Source organism: Dipodomys merriami, unplaced genomic scaffold (genome assembly GCF_024711535.1).
Source record: "Dipodomys merriami isolate MVZ:Mamm:240054 unplaced genomic scaffold, mDipMer1.0.p SCAF_202, whole genome shotgun sequence".
Classification (NCBI taxonomy): domain Eukaryota; kingdom Metazoa; phylum Chordata; class Mammalia; order Rodentia; family Heteromyidae; genus Dipodomys; species Dipodomys merriami.
The window spans coordinates 882,046-902,620 of NW_027203405.1; the positions used below are offsets into that span (position 1 = coordinate 882,046).

General features: G+C 64.9%; 2 protein-coding genes across 10 annotated transcripts in view; one reads left to right on the plus strand and one right to left on the minus strand.

Annotated features, from left to right (window-relative positions):
- Baiap2 (BAR/IMD domain containing adaptor protein 2) overlaps positions 1-13,953 on the plus strand; it is a 67,558-nt gene extending 53,605 nt beyond the window's left edge. The window contains exons 7-15 of one of the 7 annotated variants that reach the window (XR_011373846.1): positions 1,463-1,615; positions 3,625-3,849; positions 4,000-4,201; positions 4,773-4,974; positions 5,538-5,606; positions 6,193-6,355; positions 7,225-7,259; positions 7,672-7,771; positions 9,721-9,764. Coding sequence is in view for 6 of the 7 variants with exons in the window: in XM_070031609.1 (XP_069887710.1) it covers positions 1,463-1,615; positions 3,625-3,849; positions 4,000-4,201; positions 4,773-4,974; positions 5,538-5,606; positions 6,193-6,355; positions 7,225-7,259; positions 13,397-13,466 (1,119 nt within the window). In the remaining variant the exon portion in view is untranslated. Of the gene's footprint in view, positions 1-1,462; positions 1,616-3,624; positions 3,850-3,999; positions 4,202-4,772; positions 4,975-5,537; positions 5,607-6,192; positions 6,356-7,224; positions 7,260-7,671; positions 9,257-9,720; positions 9,769-13,396 lie in introns of those variants that run through there. The other 6 variants (XM_070031611.1, XM_070031612.1, XM_070031613.1 and 3 more) reach the window with 6 other exon arrangements.
- A 657-nt stretch (positions 13,954-14,610) lies between these two features.
- Aatk (apoptosis associated tyrosine kinase) overlaps positions 14,611-20,575 on the minus strand; it is a 31,911-nt gene continuing 25,946 nt past the window's right edge. Inside the window, exons 10-14 of one of the 3 annotated variants that reach the window (XM_070031602.1) lie at positions 20,159-20,308; positions 17,305-19,798; positions 16,709-16,820; positions 16,432-16,611; positions 14,611-15,688 (exon numbers count right to left, since the gene is read on the minus strand). In XM_070031602.1, coding sequence (XP_069887703.1) covers positions 15,648-15,688; positions 16,432-16,611; positions 16,709-16,820; positions 17,305-19,798; positions 20,159-20,308 — 2,977 coding nt within the window. In that variant the 3' untranslated portion in view covers positions 14,611-15,647. Of the gene's footprint in view, positions 15,693-16,431; positions 16,612-16,708; positions 16,821-17,304; positions 19,799-20,158; positions 20,309-20,575 lie in introns of all 3 variants that reach the window. The other 2 variants (XM_070031604.1, XM_070031603.1) reach the window with 2 other exon arrangements.

Here is a 20,575-nt window from a genome sequence, read left to right on the forward strand (position 1 = left end):
GGTGCCCAGGCTGCCCTGAGGCCTTTCACTGGTCTCCCGCACCGCCGTCTCTTGCTTCCTAGGTTCGTCCTGGCCCCTCACACAGGCCCCGCGTCTGGGCTGTGATTTGGGGTGGGGGCAGCAAGCCAGCTATTTTGAGGCCCATTTCAGTTGCTCCCGGGGGTGTGGGGGGGTGGGGTTTCGTGTGAAGGGGTGGGAGTCTGCAGGGCAGAAATGTTCTGTGCCAGCCCTGACCTTGGGGCACACTTAACACTGGCTGGCAGCAGAGCTGTTGCACTGGTAGCTCTGGTAGAGACAGGCCTACACCCACCTGGTCCCCCCCCCCAATCCTTCTAGCTGAGCTCTGCGTGGGGAGGGACCCAGGGAACAGCCTGCTCTGGCCCCCTCTGCCGCCCACGGCTCCGCCACCCACCCACGCTGAGTCAGCTCTGAGGCAGCTGTGAGTCAGCCCTGGCAGCGGCGCCTGCCCCCTGCCGGAGGACGGCCTTCTTAGGAAGCAGTGCTGCAGAAGCTGCTCCTGGACGGAGACACAGCCCTGGGCGCTCTGTTCTGCCCTGGGCGGTGGGGCCCCACCAGACCACCCTGCACCTCCTCGGCCGAGTGCATGCCGGGGCTCTGCAGACGTCACTGCCACCCACAGGCTTGCTGGCACTTTGTTCTCGGATCCTCATTTGCGTCCCAGCCCAGGTGATCCAGTCACCCTGACAGAGGACAGATTGGACTTCCCGTTAACTGACAAGGTGGTTGGCAAGTGTTGGCATGGGAACTACGGGAAGCCCGAGGTCTGTTAGCCACTCAGTACAGGTGCCACATGAGGCCCCCAGACCTCAGGTGCATCATCTCCCAGCCAGGTCACCGAGCAGAGAAGTCTTGAGGAGGGACAGGCAAAGCCCACCCTACAGGCCATACTGACCTCATGGCTCTTCCTTACAACTCCTCCTCTCCTGGGGTTTTCTGTGTCTCACGTGTCACAAAGGTGTGGCCAGTTGTCCAGTGGCCTCTTAGTGTGAATTGTTTGAACTGACTTTTTTGTTTTGTTTTGTTTTTGTTAGTCACAGGGCTTGAACTCTTGGGCCTGGGCACTGTCCCTGAGCTCTTCAGCTCAAAGCAAGCACTCTACCACTTGAGACACAACACCACTTTTGGTTTTCTGGTGGTTCATTAAAGTATTTCATGGACTTTCCTGCCTGGGCTGGCTTTGAACCTCAATCCTCAGATCTCACCCTCCCGAGTAACTAAGATTACAGGCATGAGCCACCGGCGCGCAGCTGCACTGACTTTTAAGACTAGTGTTTGGTGAAGTTTTGACACCATCCCTCCACTTGCTAGGCAGGCATTCTACTGGTTGAGCCACTCTTAGCCCTTGGTCTGATTTCTTCTTTGCCTGGGCCTAGACTGTGGTCCGCTTGTTTGATGACAGACACACGTCATCTCTAGCTTTCTCCTTTCTCTTTCCCCATAGTACATTGACGCCATCAGCAACAAGCAGGGTGAGCTGGAGAGCTACGTATCTGATGGCTACAAGACAGCCCTCACCGAAGAGCGCCGAAGGTTCTGCTTCCTGGTGGAGAAGCAATGCGCTGTGGCCAAGAACTCTGCTGCCTACCACACCAAGGTGAGCCGCGACGGTGCAGCTTCACGCACTGCCCACACTAGTGTTCTCTGGAGTAGGCCAGGTAGCGTGTGGCCTCTATCTGCAGTGCAGTGATACCAAGATGCACTCACAGTTCTTGAGAGAATCCCAGGAGGAAGTGTGCAGACACTCCTTTATGCCAGTTGCTGGGGCTTGAACTCACAGCCTCTGGCTCTCACTCAGCCTTGTTACCCAAGGCTGGAGCTCTATCACTTGAGCTCTGCTTCTAGTTCTATGCTTTTTGCTGTTTAGTTGGAGGCAAAAGTCTCAAGGATTTGTTTCAACTGGCTTTGTACCTCCAACTTGAGTGCTGAGCCTCCTGAGTAGCTAGAATTAGTCATGAGCCACTGGTTCCCAGCTTTGTAATGTCTTTTTTTTTTTTTTAACTCTCTTTATTACTTGGCCTTTCCTCCTATTTTCCCTTCCCTAAGTTTTTGTTTTTGATACTAGTACTGGGGCTTGAACTCAGGCTTGCATTCTTGTTTGCCTTTTTCACTTAAGGTTGGTGCTGTACCACTTGAGCCACATCTCTACTTCTGCCTTTTTGTTAATTGGAGATGTAAGAGTCTCAGATTTGTCTGCCCAGGCTGGCTTCAAACATGGGTCCTTAGATCTCAATCTCCTGAGTAGCTAGGATCATAGGTGTGAGCCACTAGCACCCGGCCCCTCTTTCTTTTTTTTTTTTTTTTTTGGTCGTGGGGCTTGAACTCTGGGCCTGGGCACTGTCCCTGAGCCCTTCAGCTCAAGGCTAGTGCTCTACCACTTGAGCACACTTCTAGGTTTCTGGTGGCTTATTGGAGATAAGAGTCTAATGAATTTTTCTTCCTGGGCTGGCTTTGAACCGCAATCCTCAGATCTCAGCCTCCGGAGAAGCTAGGATTACAGGTGTGAGTCACAGGTGCCTGGCCTCCCCTACTTTTAAAGTGAAGATGTGCCTTAGGGACCAGCATGGGACACTGAGGCATATATTCCCACAAATGTAATCTGGTCCCTCTGGTCTGGGGCATCACGGAGACAAACATCCCTTTTCCCCCAGAGGCTTCTCCACTTGCCTAGGCCTGCTCTGGCTGTGGGCAGGTGCAGATTAAGGGCAGGACGGCATCTGTGTTCTCTCGGTGTGGGAGGGCCCTCCAGCCATGCCTCTCCTCCCGCTGAGCCCCTGCAGTCCCCACAGGGAGAGTTCCTGGTATCCAGGCATCCGCCCCAGCGTGAAGAGCATGACAGGACTCCCACCTGTGTCCTCCATGCCTGGACTCTACCGCACAGGCTGTGTGGGGAGGCCAGATGCGGTCGTCTGCGCCCTCTAGTGGGGACCAGGCCCGTGTCAGGTCCTGATTGGCTGCTGTAAAGCAGCCCTTACAGTCCTCTCCGCATAATGCCATCAGAGCAAGGGCTGCCTAGCCCATGGCTGGGGCCGTGCACAGCTGCTGCCAGTCCCTGAGTTCCTGCAGCAGACACAGGACCCCTAACGCCAACCTCAGCTCCATGTCCGCTCTATGTTCATGCACTTGGCGCTGTGTTGGGCATGCCCCCACCGTGTGCCCCAGACGCCCCAGGGAAGGCTGGGAAGAAGCAGCGAGCCCTTCTTGTTTCCCGCTGGGGCCACCTTTCTGCAGCTCCAGCAGCTGGGCTGTTTCTCCTTCCTCCAAGCCACTGAGGTGCCCTTCACCCTGGTGTTGTCCTGACTACACAGCTTCGCTGGTGCACAGGGCCCTTTTCCACAGCCACGCTCGCATGGCTGGGCTCCCAGGTGCCCCGCCTCACTGTGGGGTGGCAGAGTGGAGCACCTCGGCACCTGTGCACTCAGAGGGGCCTGTGGGCTACGCCGCTGCCGGAGCCGGCCGCCCTGACCCCCTTCCCACCCGCTGCCGGAGCTGGCCGCCCTGACCCCCTTCCCACCCGCTGCCGGAGCCGGCCGCCCTGACCCCCTTCCCACCCGCTGCCGGAGCCGGCCGCCCTGACCCCCTTCCCGCCCCCTTTCCGCCACACAGGGCAAGGAGCTGCTGGCCCAGAAGCTGCCGCTGTGGCAGCAAGCCTGTGCCGACCCCAACAAGATCCCAGACCGGGCCGTGCAGCTGATGCAGCAGATAGCCAGTAGCAACGGCGCCATCCTCCCCAGCGCCCTGTCGGCCTCCAAATCCAACCTGATCATCTCAGACCCCATTCCTGGAGCCAAGCCCCTGCCGGTGCCCCCAGAGCTGGCACCATTCGTGGGGGTGAGTCCTGGGTCTTGGGGAGTGTATGGAGGGAAGGTGGTCCCCATTTACAGTAGCTTGTCCACCAAAGGGCAGGGCCCCTATGGGGTAGAGGGTTCCTTCCCGAGCTGGCCCCCAGCGACGCCCCGCCCCTGCCTCCTCTCCCTCCAGCGGATGTCTGCTCAGGAGAATGTGCCCGTCCTGAATGGCGTCGCAGGCCCGGACAGCGAGGACTACAACCCCTGGGCCGACCGCAAGGCTGCCCAGCCCAAATCCCTGTCTCCCCCGCAGTCTCAGGGCAAGCTGAGCGACTCGTACTCCAACACACTTCCCGTGCGCAAGAGCGTGACCCCGAAGAACAGCTACGCCACCAGTAAGGGGCCGCGGGAGGGTGGGGGCGGGGCTGGAACCCCCTGTGACTTCCCAGGCCTCAGTGGTACTACAGCCTGGAAAACTGAGGCCTGTGTGAGTGTGCGCGCGTGTGTGTGCATGTACAAGCATGTGCCTCCTATCCGCTGTACGTGTGTACCTGTGTGCACATTTACCTGTGGACAAGCATTTGTGCAGATGCATGTGTGTGGTGTGCATGTGTTCAGATATGTGGGTGGCATGTGCATGATGTGTGTCTTCATGGCATGTGTGTGCGTACCCCTGGGCAGTGTGCATGTGTGTATATACGTGTGTAGGTGCGAGTTTGTACGCATGGGTGTGCTGTGTGTGAGTGCGTGCAACGTGAGCCAGCCTGAGGCTGGGACGCAGCGCAGCTGGGCCGGGGCCCTGTCCGTGGCATAGAAGTAGGAGCAGGTGGACGGGCTGGGGGAGGTCCGGTTAACCAGGGCCCTGACAGTGCCCAGTGCCCGCCTCACCCGGGCTCCCTGGCCTATGTCCTGGGCTCCCTCTGCCATACGCAGCCTGTCATTCCTACCCCATTGTTGCCCTGGCAGCTGAGAACAAGACTCTGCCGCGCTCGAGCTCCATGGCAGCCGGGTTGGAACGCAACGGCCGCATGCGGGTCAAGGCTATCTTCTCCCACGCGGCGGGTGACAACAGCACCCTGCTGAGCTTCAAAGAAGGCGACTTCATCACCCTGCTGGTGCCCGAGGCCCGTGATGGCTGGCACTATGGCGAGAGCGAGAAGACCAAGATGTGAGCAAGATGGGCATCGAGGGGCAGTGTGAGGCAGTGTCCAGGGGCATCAGTGTCTGACGCGCTGGCACCACCGGCTCTCCATGAGGCCGCGAAGCCTGGGCCGCAGGGACACGTGTGGTCCCTCCGCTCATGTGGCCGGAAGGAGTTTGGCTGCAGCCTAATGAAAGCCACAGGCAAGGGGAGGGAGCCGGGAGGGCCCGAGAGCCAGGGCCCTGCCTACCCCCTCCCATGTCTCCTCTGACCTTCAGCTGGGGCCTGGGTGGCAGGTGAACAGCAGCTCTGCCTGGGTCACTCCACCCCCATATCCCAACCTTAGGGTGCAGGTGGTGGGGTCCACAGGGCTGCCAAGTAGAGGCTGCTTAGATCCCTTGCTCTGTGGCTTAGTGGGTCTGGTGTCTGCGGCAGAACAGCACAGGGTGCGGGCACCCTGGGACGCCAGTGCCTGCCCTCCACCACCGAGTGTGTCCAGGCCGGGAGCCAGTGCAACGTGGGGTCCAGTGATGGTCCGTAGGGTGCTGTGCGGGGCAGGTGCTGGCTGCTCACTGGGGCCTCTCTTCCAGGAGAGGTTGGTTTCCCTTCTCATACACCCGGGTCCTGGACAGCGACGGCGGGGACAGGTTGCATATGAGGTGAGCGGGGCTGTGCCTGGGTTCTCTGCCAGCCGGCTCGGCGCCGTGTGAGGCCTGGACTCTGGCTGCGGCTCCTCTGCCTGGCAGGGCTGCTGCGGCATGTGTGAGGGCTGTGGGCGAGGGGAACGCAGCACAGGGGTTCTGGAAGTCAGGGTGCTGAGAGGAGCAGCGGGTGCTCTGTGAGTGGCTCTTGGGTGGTGCAGTGGGATGGGGACGCCCCGGCTGCCTCTGTGGGGTTTGCAAGCCCTCCCAGCCCTCGAGAGGCCCGGCTGGGCTGGTAGAGGGAGTGACAGCTGCCCGTTACCGTGGCCTGCATAACGGGCACGCTGCGCTTTGTCCTGGACATCCTGCCAGGCCCAGGGCGACCTGCCTGTGAGGAGACGCGGAAACTGGAAGAGGGGAGGCCTGTGGGGTCAGCCCGCTGGCGGCGGCCTTGCGTGGGCTGTGTATCTGGCCGCCCAAGAGAGGGCAGGCTGGCAGGGTGCAGCTCTGCCTGGGCCCCCAAAGCCCAGACATCTGTATTCCACTGGAGAGGAAGACCGGGATGGGCTGCCCAGCCCGCACTAAGCCCTGTGTGCTCCCGCAGCCTGCAGCAGGGCAAGAGCAGCAGCACTGGCAACCTCCTGGACAAGGATGACCTGGCCATCCCCCCTCCCGACTACGGCACGTCCTCCCGGCCCTTCCCCACGCAGACTGCCGGCGCCTTCAAGCAGAGGCCCTACAGCGTGGCTGTGCCCGCCTTCTCCCAGGTGAGTGGTCAGGCCAGGGCGGGAAGGACTGCATGGAAGGACTGTGGGCACAGGCCGGGCCTGACGGGGCCCGGGGCCCCGGGTTCTCTGGTTGAGGATTTGTGACTTGGTACAGTCCTCAACATGGGCCCTGCTGGCCACCGTCCCCCTGACCCCCCTTCGGCCCCCCTTCCTGGAGGTGTGTCCAGATGGGACATGGCTGACACACCAGCCCTCAGTGCCCGGGGCAGGGCCGGCCTCGTGCACACAGGGAGCTGTCTATACTGGGGACGCTGTTTCCTGAGCACCCTTGTCTTCCCCGGGGAGTTGCGGGTAGCCAGGGCCAGCCCAGCCTGTGTGAAGCAGGTCAGCGGGTGGTCGTCTCCTGTAGCTGCCCCCCTGCCAGCCTGTGCCAGCAGGCCCGCCACAGCCCTCGCCTGCATTCACGCCCACCTCCAGACCCATGGTGGTGTGTCCAGGCCCAGGGCCCTGGCTCTCAGGGAGGCCCCTCCGCTGCCCAGACCACCGGCTGGGCCTGTCCTCAACTCACGCGAGTGGCCGCGTTCTTTCCAGGCCTTAGCTCTTCGGTGTCCTCCTGTGGGGAGGGTGTGCAAAGGGGGGTCCGGAGATGACTGCTTTTTGTACTAAGAGCCAATTGCCCACGGACCACGCAGGGGTCTTGGTTAATTTGGGGGTCCATCATGGCACTACTCGGAACCATGGGCTACCGAGGAGTCTTGAGTCATTGCAGCCAGAGTGGGGAGGAAGGGATAGGGGCCCACCTTCCCTTCCTGGGGTCCCAGTCTGAACCCCAGCGTGGTCCGGATGGTCCCAGGTCCCGGGTTGGCGGCGAGGCGTCGGCCCAGCCTGACCGCTTCTTTACTCCGCAGGGGCTGGATGACTACGGAGCCCGGTCTGGGAGCAGGTAAGGGCTTTAGACTTGTCCTTGGGGCTGCGGGCGGGCAGCCAGGGGCTCCGGCGGGGTAGCCCCCTCTCCTGGGACCTAGAGGCCCGCTCCTCTTCCTTTGGAAGCCCGGCTTGGCCTCGAGCCAGCACCTGAGCGGGCAGCCACCCGCCCTCCCGGCTCCGAGTCTTTCTGAGCAGCCAAGGCCCTTCCTCTGCCCTGGTTTTCTTTCCTGCCCGGGCCGCCACGGGGTCACAGGCCCACCCGGCCTCATCCGCGCCTCCCTAGAGCGGGGTGGGACAGTGCTGCCACCTGTTCCCCGGGGCCACACCTCCGTCCTGGCTCCTCCGTCCACCTCCATCCCTGAGGCCAGGCAGCGGCCGCGCTGGCCGGCGGCGTGCGTGTGGCAGCTGTCCTGTGCTTTGTTCCGCAGCGGCAGCGGCACGCTGGTGTCCACAGTGTGAGGATGTGAGCCGGCAGCCGCTCCGAAGAGCCCCTCCCCTGCCTCCGTCGGTTTCCCTCAGCTCGCGTTGGTTTGTTCTTGGGTTTTCTCCCCACCTGCTCCCGCCTTTTGGTTGGTGACCCCAGACTCTGATCCCCCAGGGTCCATGGTGCTGCTCCCTGCGCCCCGCCCCCCTGCTCGAGCCACCATCCGGGGGCCCGGCCTTGAGCAGACATTGCCAGGCGGGGCCTGCGGGCCCGGTGGCCAGCAGCGACCTCGCCCTGCCCAGCCCTGCCCTGCCCTGCGGTGTGCACAGCGCACAGTCCTTTTCTCAGGCTCGCTGCGAGCCAGCCTAGAGCTCGAAGAAAAATTCTAAAAAAAAAAAAAAAGCAAAAACAAAAAAGGGGGGCACAGGGAAAGGACTTCTTTCCCTGGAACACACACAGATATGCATGGACTCTGGTGTACGTACTGTTATCCCGCATCCCACCCCGGCGCACCGGCTCTTCTAGAACAGGGAGGGGGCTCAGGCTCAGAACCCCACCTGCCCCAGGCCCCTTCCAAGGGCTGCACCAAGAAAGGGGGCTCGTGCCACGCTTGGGGGGGGCGCCTCCTGAGGAAGCTGGCCACTCCTGTGAGGGAGACCCCAGCCCCGGCCCACCTGGCCCTGCCCACCAGGCCAGGCACAGGGCCTCTCGGTGGACCTCGCTGGCCAGGTGTCCCAAGCGCAGCGCGGCGGCGCCCGGGGCGGGGTGGCGTTACCTCACGCGGTGTGCTGGCGGGGGCGGGGGCGGGAGCAGGCGCTGCCCGGCCACACGCAGACATTCCAAAGACCTCCAGAGACGACCCCACCCCACTTGTTTTTGGAACTTGTTTCTTTAACCAGCCTTTTGAGGGAGTCACAGCCACCTGTGGCCACTGGGCTGCAGGGGGCAGGGTGTGTGTGGCCGGCCTGGGAGGCTGGCCCCAGGAGGGCTCTGGGCAGGCTGCCCCACGCCTCCGGCCCTCGGGGAGCAGCCGGCCCCGGCCCCGCTGCCTCCTAAGCACTCTCGTCTTTTTGTGTGTCTCGGTGACTTTAGAAGCAAGCACACTGGACTCAGTGGCTACTGGTTCTGTCTCTTCACACACTGAATTCTGGGCAGCCGAGCCAAGGCACGGCCGGGGTCCGCACGCGGCCGGTGGGAGCCCCTTGTGAAGCGGTGGACGCGCCTCTTTCCAGTGTGGTTTAGCTAAACCCTCCCGCACCCCTGCCGAGGACTAGAGTGTGGCCCGTGGTGTCCGCGAGCGGCCGCTCCGGCAGACACGCCCTGTTTTATATTTAAGGGAAACACAGCCAGAACCTGGACCTGTGTAAGGAACCTTCTGTGTCGTTCTGACTTTGCTAAAAGATTTTAAATCCAGGGGACTCCATGTGCAATGGACGAATGTAGACACAAGTCAGCAACACTCGTGTGAAGATGTAAAGTGCTGAAAATATTTTTTTTCCTTTTTCCTTTCCTTAATTTTTTTTTTAAATCTGAATTGTGCCCTGTACTGCAGTTAACCGTTTGAATAAAAGTTTTATTTATTGCATCGAGTTGGGTTTGAAGCCTCCTTCCAGTTTCCGGCACGTGTCGGGGCTGCGTGGGCCAGGCCGTGCCTCTGTGCACCCCAGCTCGGGGCCGTCCTCAGTCTCCTGGCTCTGCAGGGCACCGTGGCAGTCTGTTGAACAAACTTAGCCTGGCAGGGCCATGCCAGCCCAGTTGGCTTGGGTGCCCCCTGCTGCTGCCCGCGCACGTGCTGACAGTGCCCGGGCTCAGAGCTCAGGGCCTCGGCAGGCCCGCTGCAGGCCGCAGAGGGAGCAGGTGGCCTGTCTGGGCCGCACGCCCCTCAGAGCCACCTCAGGCTCCCTGTGGACTAAGGATAAGGCGGGCACTGGAAGCTGCTCCGGGGCAGAGTGTGCTGAGGGCTGCGTCCCTCGTCCTGGCTGGACTCTGCTCCCCGAGCCCTCTACTCCCTCCCCCATCCAGCTCCACCAACAAGGCTTGTGTTTCCTTGCAGCGCCGATGTGGAAGTGGCCAGATTTTGAGCTGCCTCTGACTAGAGTTAGTAAGTTGCCCTGGTCTTGTGCCCTTCTGTCTAATCTGCAGTGACTCCGGACAGACCTCCAGCCCCTGCTGGGCAGTGGGCCTGGGGGTTCTGCCAGGCTGCCTGGCTGTGGGCTTTGAATCTTCCTCCTTCTGGCACCCTCCTTGGGTTTGGGGGTCTCCTTCCTTCCACCCAGAGGCTTATGGGTCTGGCTCTGTCTGTCCCGTCGCTGCCTTCCCTGCTGAATGTGGGGTTGGCTTGACCCTTCATCTTCTCCTCCCTGCTGGGTGCTTGGAACCTCTGGTGGGGTCAGGCCTGTCCATGCTGACCACATGGCCCCGACTTGGGTGGTGTTTCTGTGGGAGCATGGGGGAGGGGAGGCAGGCTGGGCCTCTCGTCAGAGTCCTGGGGACGGTCTCTGTGGCCCTGATGTTCTCTGCCAGGACCTTACCTCTTTGGGATTCCCTCCTCACATGGTCCCCAGACAGTGGCCAGGCTGCCCGGAAGCAGCCCCCTGCTACAGTGCCTCCTGATCACCATCTGGTGACAGCCCCTGTCCTTGGCCCTGGGAAAATGCACAGGTGCACAGCTGGGCCAGACACCGGTGGCTCATGCCTGTAATCCTTATTTCTCAGGATGCCATGATCCAGAGAACCAGAGTTTAACGCCAGTCTAGCCCAAATGGGTTGAGACTTCCATCTCTAAAGTAACTGGCCGTGCCAGGACAGAAGCATGGCTTATTTGGTAGAGCACCAGCCATGAGCAAAAAAGCTGAGCAGTAAAGCCCAGGGTGGAACTGTGGGGGGGGGGGAGGGTGCTGCGGGCACAGGCCCCACCCCGCGGCGAGGGCTCCCACTGCCCTCTGGCCACGGCACAGGAGGGACCGCAGGGGCTGGACACACACCAGCCTGTGGATGGCCAGGCCTTTCAGGCCAGCCCTGAACCCATGCTCCTTCTATTGAGGGTCTGCAGCATTCTAGAAAGTTATATGGCAAAATGGCGAAGTGTGGGGACAGGACAGGATGGCAGCGCCTCTGGTGATCACAGGCAGGCCGCTTCTCCATCCTGCCAAAATGCCAGGAAGCCTGTATGTCCAGCCTTGCAGCCCCCCACCCCCACCCCGTCCCTCTGAGTGGGCTGAGGCCAGGCTGGCCTTGGCTCTAGGGGCATCGGGAAGACTGAGGAAGAGACCTGGGGGCGCATGGGCATTGGATGGTGCTGGACTGCCACCCCCGCCCGTCTGCCCGGCCACTCACCTGGTGGCATCAAAAGCCATCTGTTGACAGGTGCCCACATTGCCCAGCTGCACCTCAGGGTCGTGACCGGTGAGCTTCAAGCCACCAGCCACATTCTGGCCAGCTGAGGCCAAGGCCCACCCTTGACTTGATTCTGGGAGTGTGGTTGCTCCAGAACACGGAAGTCCAGTTAAGGTCAGCTGCGGCAGCTCCCACCTGTAATCCCAGCTACTTGGGAGGCAGAGGTTGGAAGGTTGTCATGCTGGGTGCGGTGGCGGTATATGCCTGCCATCCTAGCTTCACAGGAGTCACTAGGAAGGAACCACAGTCTGAGGCCAGTTTGGGGCTAAAATGTAAGTTCCTACCCAAAAAATAGAGCAGAGAGGCTGGGGTATGGCTCAAGTGATTATAGCACTCACCTGGCAAGAACGAGGCCTGAGTTCAAACCCCAGTACTTCCAGAAGAGAGCTAGGTGGAAGCAGGCGTCTGCCGCACTGCTCCAGCTTGGTCCTCCTGAGGCTGCAGACTGACGTGGTCATGTGCTGGGCTCCCAGCATCCCGCTGCTGCTCCTGCCACAGGCAGCCTTGGCAGAGCACCGTGAATTGTTCCGTAAATTGCAGTGCCGTGCCGTTCTGTCAGGGGCTGGGTTCTTCGGGGCTGTGTAGGGTTCCAGTCAGTGAGGGAGACCCTGCCCTCCCCCACCCCACCCCCAGGCAGCTTGTCTCCCCTGGCTACCCTCTGCCCTGGCCGCCTCCTCGCCGCCTCTCGCCGCCGGGAGCGGGTGCTGGTCTGGGCAGGAAAGCTGCAGTTATTCCGGGAGTCCAGGGCCAGCGCGCCAGGCCCTCCCGGCAGCCCCCGCGGCCTTGGCCGCATCTGTGCGTCTCTTTGCACACAGTGCCACGCCGTGGTGACCGTGAGCTCTGAGTCTGGGCGTTGTGCTGGTTCGTCCAGTCCCAGCCCCGTGGGTTACCCGGGTGGGCTCCCGGCGCTGCTTTCCCTGTATCTCAGGACTCGGTAGCCGTCCAGCCTTCCTCTCATAGCCCTGCAGTGGGGGGGGGGGGGGTGCTCTCACCTCGTGGTGCTCTGGCCGTGTCAGGAGATACAGAAGCGCTGATCTGACATTTGGGGGTCACAAGCCTCATTTTCTCAGGACCTCATAGTGTTGATGGTCCTGTGTGCTGGGTCCAGAGGGTGGCACAGTTTGTATAGAGCCTCTCGGGTGGAGAGCCTTCTAGGCCGCAGCTTCGCCACTGTGAGCTCTGGTGTGAGCCAGATCGGGGCAGGAGAAGCATTGTGCTGCAGGCTCATTCTACAGGGGGAGCCGCGGCAGGCGCGGGGGGAGGGGTGCTGCACCATTCAAGGCTCCTAGGGCCGCTGCACCTGGGCCCAGGAACTTCTCTGAGCCACCGTGCATGGCGGGCAGCCTAGCGCTGCAGTGACCTGGTCCTCACCCCCCCCCACGTCCTACACACTGCCTGGCCGTGGGTGAGGGGGAAGGCCAGGCAGGCCAGCTGACGGCGGCCTTTGCCCCCGGGTGTCCCGAAGCAGCCCCTGTCCCCCATCTCGTCCTTTGAAAGCCTCCCAGAGTGTTTCAGGTGTGTAGGAAAGAGTCCTCAGCAAAGGGTAGGGAGAGGTGCTGGACGGAGCATCTGCCCACCCCCAGGGGCACACCTCCCCCGCTCCGGACGACTCCACTGGGCCAGAGGCGCCCGCTCCAGGTAACGGTGTCCCCGGGAGCGCAGTCCCGTGCCTGCCCGTCCTGTCCACCGACATCTGTGCTGTCACTGCAGAGCCCCGATGTCCGCCTGCCGCCCTGTGCCGTCCCCGCCAGGGAGCCCTCCTCGGCCCGTGGGGACGGCGAGGAGGGAAGGCTCCCACGAGGACGGCCCATCTGTGCTCCTCTGTTCCATTCTCTGTTGCTTGTGCATCGGCTGTGGCCGCGGGGGCGCGGAGCTCCTCTGGGGAGGGGGCCGAGCCCTGGGCGCGGGACAGCTCCGTCCAGCCACGGGGGCAGTGAGCCTTCTGCCGAGGGTGCCCGTGTGTGTGCCCCTTGTGTCTGTCCTGTCTGCGTGTCTGTGGCGTGCCTGCTGGGCACCCTGCATGCCTGGACCAGCCTGCGTGGGCTGTGGAGCTGGGTCCCTGGTAAACAGGCTGTCTGTGCTCAGACCAGCCACTTCTTGGGCTTGTGGGGGTGGGGGAGGTGCCTTTAGGGCTGGCCTACCACCACCTCCTCCCTCTAGCCTGGGAGGGCTGCCGGGACCAAGTGGAGGTGCCCTGCCCCATGCAGAGCCTGTGGGGTGAGCAGGGACAGCGCTGGGGTCCGCAGCCAGCCGCAGCTGGCATCGCGTCACCGGGGCAGGCAGCACTCATGCCTGGCTGCCACCCCGAGCTGAAGCCCCTCCTCTCTCCTCAGGAATCCCTTCGCCAACATCCAGCTGAAGCCGACAGTGACCAATGACCGGTCTGCCCCCTTCCTCAGCTGAGGGCCACCCTGTGACGCTGCTGTTCCCCACCGCCTACCGGAGCGTCGCACCCGTGTTCCAGTTCAGAGAACCGCCTGCCAGCCCTCCACCTCACGGCTCTGGCCCCAGCCTGCCCGCTGCTGGATCCATCCTGGCTGCTCCGGGGACAGCCCCTGGCAGGCCCCAGGTGGAAGCCACGGGAGATGCCCAGGCCTGCTGGCCATGGGTCCTCCCCAGCAGAGGGGCTGGCTCTTGGGCGGGTACCGTCCATCCACGGCTAGGGAGCACTGTGTGTTGGAGCACGGAAGACTCAGCTTGCCGTGGGAGCTTCCGCTCCCGCACGGCTGTTTCATTTTGAGACAGGGTCTCTCCATGCAGTCCCGACTGGCACTGAACTCTGGATCGTCCTGACTCAACCTCCCAAGGGTTGGGATTGTAGGCCTGAGTGTGCCTGGCTCACACTGCCTTGAGCTCCCCCCTCTGGTTAATAAATGGGCACTTGAGCACACAGTGTGATCTGTCGGCTGGGGGCTGCGGGAGTGCTGGAGGTTCCCCTAACCCCTTAACCTCCCTTCAGACGCTGTCCGCTGTGCCTGACCAGCTCGGGCTCCCCGGCTCCCACCAGCCCCAGCCTCAGCAGGCACTGAGTGCTCAGCGGGCAGCTGCCACGGCCTGGACAGCCAGTGCAGGTCCTCCCCCCGGGGCCTGCCTGAGGACGGCCCGTCCAGCTGCCCCCGGCAGGGCCTGGGCCTGAGCTGAAATGCCAGACTGCACCTCTCCTCGGGTCTCGTGTGCAGCACGGCGAGGTGAGCTGAGCTGGCCCTGAGCAGCCCCGCCCCGTGGAGAATGCCAGGCAGTGGCGCCTTTGTCACAGACTCAACCACCTGCTCCTGCTCCGCACCCACGCCCACCAGGGCCCAGGCAGCACAGCCCCGGACACAGCAGGAAGGCACAGGAGCCCAGACTGGGCCTTTCCTACGCCTACTACTCCACTGCTAGGCAGGGGCAGAAGAGCAGCTGCTGGAGGGAGGTCCGGGCCCACCTCTTCCTCTGGCCCACACAGGACCATTCTGGGGGGGAGGGGTTGAGGGACCACCCCCACCCCCACCGTGGGATGGGAGGAGAGGCCAGCTTCCCTCCTGATCGCGGGCAGAGCTGGCAGCTGCACCCGGGGTATCAGCTACAGACCCACAAAGAAAACACTGCGATGAAGGCTGTTTTTTTCTTAGCTTGATTTCTCTTAAAAAACAAACAAAAAAAAGAACAAGAAAACCATTGCACCAGCGTCCTAAGCCTCAAACTAATAAGAAAACAAAAAACAAACCAAAAACAAGTCCCTCCCACCCCCAAAGCAACAATAAACTTGACAGGTCTTTGGCAACAATAACTTAGAATCAATCAGCCCATGTCCATTTGCTCCAGCAAGTTACAAAAATATTCACTGTGCTTCCCCCAGCCCTCCCCTTCTCCCAGCCCTCCCAGCAGGCAGGAGCCCCACACTGTGGGGGGTGACCCTCACTCTCCTTCGGCCACCAGGGCATGGGGCCAGACGCTGCTCCATACAAGGCTGCTGCCTGCACCGCCCCAACAAGGGCACATCTAGAATGGGCCCTGCTGGGCTGGGCTACAGCCAGGACCCTCCCCGCTGCTCAGGAAGGCCCAGGCCAGAGCAGCTGGGGGGCGGGGGGCTTCCGGGGAGGAGTGGAGACAGGACCAGAGACTCGGAGATAAGGAGATGGAGCCCAGGAGCCTGTCCTTGGCACTGAGTAAACCCAGACCCAAGTGGGAGGGGTGGGAGGGCTAGGAAGGGACTTGCAGGCCTGGCACTGCCTCACCCAGCCAAGGGTCCTGTGAACACAGGGAGGAAACCCGCCGGGCATCATGGCCAAGGGCACCGCAGCCAGCCTGTCCCAACAGCAGCTGCTGCTGCAGGACAGCTGCAAATGGAGGGAGGGCAGTCACCCACGGGGCAGGGCCCTCTCCAGCGTGAGCATGTGTGTACAGACACCCACGGCCCCCAGGCCTACGGGCCTCGTCAGGGGCTGTTAGACAACTCCAGTGTCCTGGTCACATTCTGTCCCCGGGCAGCTGGGAGTGGCTGCACGGCCAGTCTGCCGTCCAGTGCCAGAGTCGGGCCTTTCGTCCACCTGCTGCTCCAGGACGCTGTGGGTACACCGTGGCCCTGGGACCTGCTACCACTGGTTACTGTGGTTCCCACTCATTCCCGGTCACCGTCCTCGTTGCTGCCTGGGACAGGAGAGCAGGGGTTCCAGTGACGCCAGCCACCACAGGGTGGAGCCCCCTGGGTCTCAGGCCTCCATGCATCCCCCCCTGGGGCTGGTCACCGGGGCCTGGCAAAGGGGGAGGCTGGGTGGGCGAGGAGGAGGACGCAGGCCCTGCTGGGCCGGCGATGGGTCCCTGTCTCCCGCCGTCATCACCCTGGCCAGGCCTACCACACTCGGCCCTTGGGGAAACTGAGGCCTGACCAGAGAGTTTGTCTAGCCGCTTCCCGGTGGTCTGCTTGTCTAGGAAGGGGGGGGGTAGACCTTTCCCTCGGGGCGTCTGGGGAAGAAAGTTTGCGGGCACGGAGAGGGGTGAGGCAGGCCGGAGGGGCTGGGGGCTGGGCTGCGGGCTGCGGGAGCACCGTCCGGGGAGGAGCCCGGCCTGTGCCAAGGCACTGCAGCGGGGCCCAGCGGCGGCCACGCGGGGCTTGGCGGGGGCGCTCTGCGGTGGGCAGTGGGGGGGGGACAAGGCGGGCGGGGGTAGTCTGGGAACATTCTGGAAGGAGCAGCTGCAGCTAATGGGGGCAGCTTCCTGCAGCCTGCCCTGGGGTGGAGATCTTTCTAGAAAGATCTCCCGCTCCGCGGGGAGGCCAGGCTGCGGGGACCCATCACACGGGCCCCAGGCCAGGAGCTGACAGGGCGGGGCCCGTTCCCAAATGCCCCGGAAACCGCGCCCACCCCGCCGCGTGGCCTTCCCGCCTCACCTCCCACGGACTGGGCCTCCGAGTCGGACACGTGCGTGATGGAGAAGCGGGACGCGGGTGCGGGCGACACGGTGAAGCGCGAGAGGGGCGTGGCCGGCGCGGGGGGCGTGGCCGGCGCGGGGGGCGTGGCCGTGTCCAGCGACTTCGCCAGCCGGAAGTCGTCGTCCCACTCGAGCCCGCCTGCAACCCGGGTGGGCGGTCACTGGAGGGCCAAGCCCCGCCCCGCGCGCCACGGCCCCGCCCTCACGCCCGCCCCTCGCCCCGCCCCCCTGCTCACGCTCTTCCACCGAGGCGTCGGGGCGCGTGCGGCCCGGAGCACCCGCGGGGAGCGCGGGGGGCGACTCCTTGGCGCCCGGGAAGGGCTCCCCCAGCTCACGGGTGGGGCTCTCCTGCAGAGGCCGGAGCAGCAGGTGGCTGGGGCCGCCCGGCCAGGGCGTCCGGCCGCACCCACGGCGGGCCCCGGGTCCCCCCCTCCCACGGCCCCGGGTCCCCCCCCCACGGCCCCGGGTCCCCCCCTCCCACGGCCCCGGGTCCCCCCCTCCCACGGCCCTGGGTCCCAATCCCCGCCCCCCTCCCACGGACCTGGGTTCCCCCCTCTCCCACGGCTCCGGGTCCCACCCCCCTCCCACGGGCCCCGGGTCCCACCCTCGCCCCCCCTCCCACGGACCTGGGTTTCCCCCCTCCCACGGGCCCCGGGTCCCACCCTCGCCCCCCCTCCCACGGACCTGGGTTCCCCCCTCCCACGGACCCGGCGTCCCACCCCCCACCCCAGGTTCCCCCACCAACACCCCACCCCACCCCGTTCCCACCTGCCCTGGGTCCCATTTTCCCCCGAGCCCCGCACACATGGCCCCACCGCCCGGGCCTGCCTACCTGGTCGAAGAGGTAGACCGTGACATCGTCGAAGAAGGACACGGCCTTCTTCCTGCGCTCCAGGTCCTCGCAGAAGCTCTCGGGCAGCAGGCCGGGCGTCTTGAGCAGGCTGCGCAGGTTGCGCACGCTCTCGCTCTCGGCCACCACCACCGGGACGGCCGGCGCCTCCTCCTCGCTGTCCTCGCTGGGCTCCTGGATGCTGTAGCAGCGGAGCTCCTCGTCCGACGCGTCGCTGTCCTCGCTGTCCTCCTCCTCCTCCTCCGGCGGGCCCTCCGAGGCCCGCGGGCGTCCGGGGAGAGCCAGGCAGAGCGGGGGTCTGAGGGAGCCCAGTGGGGCGTGCCCCTGGGGCGCAGTGCCCTCGCCACCCGCGTTCAGCAGAACGGGGGTCAGCAGGAAAAACTCGGAGCGGCCTGGGCTGGGCACAGGCCGCACCTCGACTGGCGTTTGGTCCCCAGGAGGCTCTGACCTGGGGCTGCCGGGGGACAGCGCCTCCTCCAGGCCAGAGCCTGGCGCCGCCCCCGGCCCTCCGGGCCCAGTGGGAGCCGGGGCGGCCTGCGCCGGGCTCTTCAGGCCCAGCTCCAGTGGGGACAGCTGGGCGTCGCTGCATTTCTCAGAGTCCAGAGGGGCCTCCGGCTCAGCGTCCAGATCGGAGAAGTAGGCCGAGTCTCGATAGGGGTTCTTCTCACCCAGGCCGCCCGGGGCGGCGGGGAGCCGGGTCTCAGGCCCCGGGCTCTCGCCTCCGGAGGCTGGCTCCTCATTTGTGTCGTGGGCATCCTTGAACACAAACTCAGGGGACTCGTAGTTCTCCGTGTCGTAGCCGCTGTCCAGCGCGCGGGGCTGCCCGGCGGCGGGGGCGGCGGCCGACGGGCTCAGGACCTCACAGCCACCGTCGCTAGCTGTCAACGGGGTGTCCAGCGAGTCCAAGGAGTCAGGGGTCCCCGCGGGCTTCTGCCGTGCGCACAGCGGGGCCGGCGCGGCGTCTGGCTTCCCGGCCGGGGGGCCCTCCCCGGACAGGTCGATAAAGACGCCCGAGGCGGCCCCCATGCTGCCCTCCTCCTCCCTGCCGGGCACCGCCGGCTCGGGAGCGCGGCTGCCGACACCGGGGGCGGTGGCCACTCCGCCCGTGGGCGTGGGTGAGGTGGGAAGGACGTGGGGAGCACTGGCCTCTTCCGCGGGCAGCGGGGCTCCCTCGCGGGAGGGGGAGGGGACAGAAGGAAGGGGCAGCTGGGGCCCTGCGACGCCCACAGGCTCCCCCTGGGGGTTGTGCCCCCCACCCACGGCCTCCTCTGTCCAGGGGAGCGAGGCGGGGGCCACGGCCGGGGCGGGGCGCAGGGAGGGAAGGCCGAGGCAGCGGCCCGGCTCCCGGCCAGGCCAGGCTGCGTGTGGCCTAGGCAGAGACCCTCCGGGGTCCTCCTGTTCCGGGGGGCGGCCGGCCTCTGGGGAGGCGGGTGGGCTCTGGGTGGGGCTGAGGCGGTCATCCGCGAAGCTGTCTGTGAAACTACCCGCATAGCCCGGGTCCCAGGACTCCGGGTCGCGGCTCCCACTGTTGTTGTTGGACGACGTGTTGGAGCTCCAGTGTCCACGCTGGGTGGCCCTCCGAGCCTCAGCCTCCCCTGGCTGCTCCTCGTCCTGGGACGGCGGGAGCCCCGGGCTCCCCAAGGGAGAGGTGCCCAGTGGGTCCTCAAAGGGCGGACAGAAGGCCACACCCCAGTCTGCATCATCCTCTCCGGTGTCTGCCAGCATCGGGGCTGTGGGCGAGGGTGAGCGAGCGTGGCAGGGCGGGCCCTGGGGGCAGCCCCCACGCAGGTGGTGGTGGTCACGGCCGCCCCACGGGCCGTCCGTGGGCAGCACGCGGCCCAGCAGGGGCTCCATGGCCAGCGAGGCCGCCGTGCTGCCGTCGGAATCGTCATCGGGGTCAGCAGCGTCGGGGGGGCGGGGGGCGCAGCCGGCGCAGTCCGGGTCGTGGCCTGCGGCCGCGGCGGCCTCCTCCAGGCGGATGAAGTACTCGCTGCCCAGGGACGGGCTGTGTGCGCTGAGCACCGGCACCACGCCGGGCGGCGCCCCGTCCTCCAGGGCGCGCAGCTGCTTCGGGCGCCCGGCCCGGCCCGGGCTGCGCGGGGCGGCGGGCGGCGAGAGCGCCTCCCCGCGGCCCGCCTCCCATTTGTACTCGAAGTTGAGACCTCGGCTCGTCTCGGTCACCGTGAGCACGTCGTCTCCGTCCACGTGGAAGCCGTCGCCGGCGAACTGCTCCAGCAGCGGGAAGGATGAGGCGTTGGGGAGCTCGGCCGCACCCAGTGCAGGGCCTGCGGTGCCCGGGCCCGGGTCCGCGCCGCCGCCGCCGCCGCCGCCCGGCCACAGCGAGCGCCAGCGCTGCTCGAACTCCTCCTCCGCCTCCGTGGAGCCCTTGGCGCACAGGTAGGACAGCAGCAGGTGCACCTCCTCCGCCGTGGGCCGCTGCTCAGGCTGCAGCCAGCAGAACTGCATCACCTCGTACCTGCAGGGAGGCCCCATGGTGGACGCAGGCCCTGCGGTGGCCAGCTACGCCCAGAGGCAAGATGGCCGCCTTGCCCAGGGAGTAGAGTGAGCTGCCTGAACTCTGAGTGCTTTCCCCAGGCCTTGGGTGTAGGAGGGGGCTGGGGTGGGGGGGGAGCTGGGGTAGGGTGGGGGGACTGGGGGGGAGAGAAGAGTTTTTCCCTTGGAGTCCTCCACTCGCTTACAGGTGGGACCCAGACCCGGGGCGGGGCGGGGTGGGGGCACAGGCTGCCGCTGAGAGGAGGCTGGGGAAAGCAGGGACCCAGCCCTGGAGCCATGTGGCCGTGCCCTGGGGTCTCAGAGAGCACAGTCCGGCCCTCACCAGCGGTCAGACAGGGCCAGGGGCAGCTGGGGCTTCGGCAGCTTGAGCTGCTGCTCGCGGACAGCATAGGCCAGCACCTGCCGGTCCGAGTGCTGGGGATAGGGCTGCACACCCAACTCGAACAGCTCCCAGATGGTCACGCCCAGGGACCTGCGGGACAGCCGCGGTGAGCCCCGGCAGGGCACACTCACAGTATGCCAGCCCCCTCTGGGACCCGAGCTCAGATCTGCACCAGCTTCCCCGCCAGCCGGGCCCAAGCCCGGCACCCGAGAGCCTGGCCCACAGACGTCAGCCGGGCCCCACACGGGTCAAGTCCACTGTCGTCCACTTGTTCACTCCACGCTGGTCATGCGTGGGCTGTGTGGTCCAGGAGCTGCCGGGGGAAGCGGGAGGGGGCTGAGCCGGGGAGGCCCAGGC